Raw genomic sequence first — 5,000 nt, 5'->3', positions numbered from 1 at the left:
ATACGTTTTTTAATTTTTTTGGTGCAGCCCCCCTCTGCCTTGGGCCCCCCAAGCCTGTCCGGCCCTGAACGTAACTGACCATCGTCAGATGCTCATAATTACTGAGTAGAAGTTGAATGCATGATAATACAACTCAATGCAGCCTCTGAATGGGCGGCCCTCTGCTGTGTGTGTGATAGGGCCAGGCCCAGCCTAGAACCAATCATAATGAGTAATGGCCTGGGACAAAGTTTTATTTAACTTTCAGGTGAAGTTGACAGCCTGCACACACCTTTATGTCCATGGCACTCCCGAGAGGGAAGGGCCCTCGGCTGTGTGACTTGGCCGGGCCGAGACACACAGCCGAGGGTCCATCATTTTTATTTATTTTTTTACATTTTTTTATAAATGGACCCGGCCCAAAATGCCTGCCGGCCCACCGGGCAGATGGCCAGTCCAGCCCTGCTCTGCGTGCTCTGTCAGGTACTGGTATGTGTGTGAGGTGCTCTGTGTGTCTGTGTGTCTGTCTTCCTAACTAACAGAGGAGTGTGTGTGTGTGTGAGTGTGTGTGTGTGTGTGTGAGTGTGTCTGTCTTCCTAACTAACAGAGGAGTGTGTGTGTGTGTGTGTGCTCTGTCTTCCTAACTAACAGAGGAGTGTGTGTGTGTGTGTGTGTGTGTGTGTGTGTGTGTGTGTGTGTGTGTGTGTGTGTGTGTGTGAGTGTGTGAGTGTGTCTGTCTTTGTACCTAACAGAGGAGTGTGTGCGTGTGTGTGAGTGAGTGTGTGTGTGAGTGTGTCTGTCTTTGTACCTAACAGAGGAGTGTGTGTGAGTGTGTGTGAGTGTGTGTGTGTGTGTGTGTGTGTGAGTGTGTGTGTGTGTGTGAGTGTGTGTGTGTGTGTGTCTGTCTTTGTACCTAACAGAGGAGTGTGTGTGTGTGTCTTTGTACCTAACAGAGGAGTGTGTGTGTGTGTGTGAGTGTGAGTGTGTGTGAGTGTGAGTGTGTGTGTGTGTGTCTTTGTACCTAACAGAGGAGTGTGTGTGTGTGTGTCTGTCTTTGTACCTAACAGAGGAGTGTGTGTGTGTGTGTGTGTCTTTGTACCTAACAGAGGAGTGTGTGTGTGTGTGTGTGTCTTTGTACCTAACAGAGGAGTGTGTGTGTGTGTGTGTGTCTTTGTACCTAACAGAGGAGTGTGTGTGTGTGTGTGTGTCTTTGTACCTAACAGAGGAGTGTGTGTGTGTGTGTGAGTGTGTCTGTCTTTGTACCTAACAGAGGAGTGTGTGTGTGTGTGTGTGTCTTTGTACCTAACAGAGGAGTGTGTGTGTGTGTGTGAGTGTGTCTGTCTTTGTACCTAACAGAGGAGTGTGTGTGTGTGTGTGTGTCTTTGTACCTAACAGAGGAGTGTGTGTGTGTGTGTGTGTCTTTGTACCTAACAGAGGAGTGTGTGTGTGTGTGTGTGTCTTTGTACCTAACAGAGGAGTGTGTGTGTGTGTGTGAGTGTGTCTGTCTTTGTACCTAACAGAGGAGTGTGTGTGTGTGTGTGTGTCTTTGTACCTAACAGAGGAGTGTGTGTGTGTGTGTGAGTGTGTCTGTCTTTGTACCTAACAGAGGAGTGTGTGTGTGTGTGTGTGTGTGTGTGTGTGTGTGTGTGTGTGTGTGTGTGTGTGTGTGTGTGTGTGTGTGTGTGTGTGTGTGTGTGTGTGTGTGTGTGTGTGTGTGTGTGTGTGTGTGTGTGTGTGTGTGTGTGTGTGTGTGTGTGTGTGTGTGTGTGTGTGTGTGTGTGTGTGTGTGTGTGTGTGTGTGTGTGTGTGTGTGTGTGTGTGTGTGTGTGTGAGTGTGTGTGTGTGTGTCTGTCTTTGTACCTAACAGAGGACCCTCTGCGCGCTCTTCTGCGTCTCATCATCATGATGACGAGGATGAGCAGAGCGGAGACGGAGGAGAGAGACAGGAACAGGAAGACAGCTGGGGAGAGAGAGCATCACTTTACATTAGGGTTAATACAGAGAGAGAGAGGAACAGGAAGACAGCTGGGGAGGGGGCGAGAGAGCATCACTTTACATTAGGGTTACCACAGAGAGAGAGAGAGGAACAGGAAGACCGCTGGGGGCGAGAGAGCATCACTTTACATTAGGGTTAACACAGAGAGAGAGAGGAACAGGAAGACAGCTGGGGCGAGAGAGACAGGTTAATACAGAGAGACAGGTTAATACAGAGAGAGAGAGACAGGTTAATACAGAGAGAGAGCCAGGAACAGGAAGACAGCTGGGGAGAGAGAGAGACAGGTTAACACAGAGAGAGAGAGGAACAGGAAGACAGCTGGGGCGAGAGAGCATCACTTAGACAGGTTAATACAGAGAGAGAGAGGAACAGGAAGACAGCTGGGAGAGAGAGAGACAGGTTAATACAGAGAGACAGGTTAATACAGAGAGCCAGGAACAGGAAGACAGCTGGGGAGAGAGACAGGTTAATACAGACAGACAGGTTAATACAGAGAGACAGGTTAATACAGAGAGACAGGTTAATACAGAGAGACAGGTTAATACAGAGAGACAGGTTAATACAGAGAGAGAGACAGGATGAGCAGAGCGGAGACGGAGGAGAGAGCCAGGAACAGGAAGACAGCTGAGGAGAGAGAGACAGGTTAATACAGAGAGACAGGTTAATACAGAGAGACAGGTTAATACAGAGAGACAGGTTAATACAGAGAGACAGGTTAATACAGAGAGACAGGAACAGGAAGACAGCTGAGGAGAGAGAGACAGGTTAATACAGAGAGACAGGTTAATACAGAGAGACAGGTTAATACAGAGAGACAGGAACAGGAAGACAGCTGAGGAGAGAGAGACAGGTTAATACAGAGAGACAGGTTAATACAGAGAGACAGGTTAATACAGAGAGACAGGTTAATACAGAGAGACAGGTTAATACAGAGAGACAGGAACAGGAAGACAGCTGAGGAGAGAGAGACAGGTTAATACAGAGAGACAGGTTAATACAGAGAGACAGGTTAATACAGAGAGAGAGACAGGATGAGCAGAGCGGAGACGGAGGAGAGAGCCAGGAACAGGAAGACAGCTGGGGGCGAGACAGGTTAATACAGAGAGACAGGTTAATACAGAGAGAGAGAGACAGGTTAATACAGAGAGACAGGTTAATACAGAGAGAGAGAGACAAGTTAATACAGAGAGACAGGTTAATACAGAGAGAGAGACAGGTTAATACAGAGAGACAGGTTAATACAGAGAGAGAGACAGGTTAATACAGAGAGAGCCAGGAACAGGAAGACAGCTGGGGAGAGAGAGACAGGTTAATACAGAGAGACAGGTTAATACAGAGAGAGAGAGACAGGTTAATACAGAGAGAGAGAGACAGGTTAATACAGAGAGACAGGTTAATACAGAGAGACAGGTTAATACAGAGAGAGAGACAGGAACAGGAAGACAGCTGGGGAGAGAGACAGGTTAATACAGAGAGAGAGAGACAGGTTAATACAGAGAGAGAGAGACAGGTTAATACAGAGAGACAGGTTAATACAGAGAGACAGGTTAATACAGAGAGCCAGGAACAGGAAGACAGCTGGAGAGAGAGACAGGTTAATACAGAGAGAGAGACAGGTTAATACAGAGAGAGAGAGACAGGTTAATACAGAGAGACAGGTTAATACAGAGAGAGAGACAGGAACAGGAAGACAGCTGGGGAGAGAGACAGGTTAATACAGAGAGAGACAGGTTAATACAGAGAGCCAGGAACAGGAAGACAGCTGGGGAGAGAGACAGGTTAATACAGAGAGACAGGTTAATACAGAGAGACAGGTTAATACAGAGACAGGAACAGGAAGACAGCTGGGGAGAGAGACAGGTTAATACAGAGAGACAGGTTAATACAGAGAGACAGGTTAATACAGAGAGACAGGTTAATACAGAGAGACAGGTTAATACAGAGAGAGAGACAGGATGAGCAGAGCGGAGACGGAGGAGAGAGCCAGGAACAGGAAGACAGCTGGGGGCGAGACAGGTTAATACAGAGAGACAGGTTAATACAGAGAGACAGGTTAATACAGAGAGACAGGTTAATACAGAGAGACAGGTTAATACAGAGAGAGAGAGACAAGTTAATACAGAGAGACAGGTTAATACAGAGAGAGAGACAGGTTAATACAGAGAGACAGGTTAATACAGAGAGAGAGACAGGTTAATACAGAGAGAGCCAGGAACAGGAAGACAGCTGGGGAGAGAGAGACAGGTTAATACAGAGAGACAGGTTAATACAGAGAGAGAGAGACAGGTTAATACAGAGAGAGAGAGACAGGTTAATACAGAGAGACAGGTTAATACAGAGAGAGAGACAGGTTAATACAGAGAGACAGGTTAATACAGAGAGAGAGACAGGTTAATACAGACAGACAGGTTAATACAGACAGACAGGTTAATACAGAGAGAGAGAGACAGGATGAGCAGAGCGGAGACGGAGGAGAGAGCCAGGAACAGGAAGACAGCTGGGGAGAGAGACAGGTTAATACAGAGAGACAGGTTAATACAGAGAGACAGGTTAATACAGAGAGAGAGAGACAGGTTAATACAGAGAGAGAGAGACAGGTTAATACAGAGAGAGAGAGACAGGTTAATACAGAGAGACAGGTTAATACAGAGAGAGAGAGACAGGTTAATACAGAGAGAGAGAGGAACAGGAAGACAGCTGGGGAGAGAGACAGGTTAATACAGAGAGACAGGTTAATACAGAGAGACAGGAACAGGAAGACAGCTGGGGAGAGAGAGCATCACTTTACATTAGGGTTACCACAGAGAGAGAGAGAGGAACAGGAAGACAGCTGGGGAGAGAGAGACAGGTTAATACAGAGAGACAGGTTAATACAGAGAGACAGGTTAATACAGAGAGACAGGTTAATACAGAGAGAGAGAGACAGGTTAATACAGAGAGACAGGTTAATACAGAGAGACAGGTTAATACAGAGAGAGAGAGACAGGTTAATACAGACAGACAGGTTAATACAGAGAGACAGGTT

The 5,000-nt window shown here is 46.8% G+C and overlaps 1 protein-coding gene across 1 annotated transcript in view; it reads right to left on the bottom strand.

Moving 5' to 3' along the window:
* The window catches only part of spint2 (serine peptidase inhibitor, Kunitz type, 2), a 24,966-nt gene that overhangs the window by 3,682 nt on the left and 16,284 nt on the right, over positions 1–5,000 (bottom strand). Inside the window, exon 10 of the mRNA XM_080025242.1 lies at positions 1,840–1,939. Within this exon, the coding sequence (XP_079881368.1) occupies positions 1,840–1,939 (100 nt within the window). The remainder of the gene's footprint in view (positions 1–1,839; positions 1,940–5,000) is intronic.

The sequence above is a fragment of the Ammodytes marinus genome (genome assembly GCF_949987685.1).
Source record: "Ammodytes marinus genome assembly, chromosome: 3".
NCBI lineage: Eukaryota > Metazoa > Chordata > Actinopteri > Uranoscopiformes > Ammodytidae > Ammodytes > Ammodytes marinus.
Note: the sequence above shows the minus strand (reverse complement) of the source record. Positions and strands in the feature narration are given on the sequence as shown.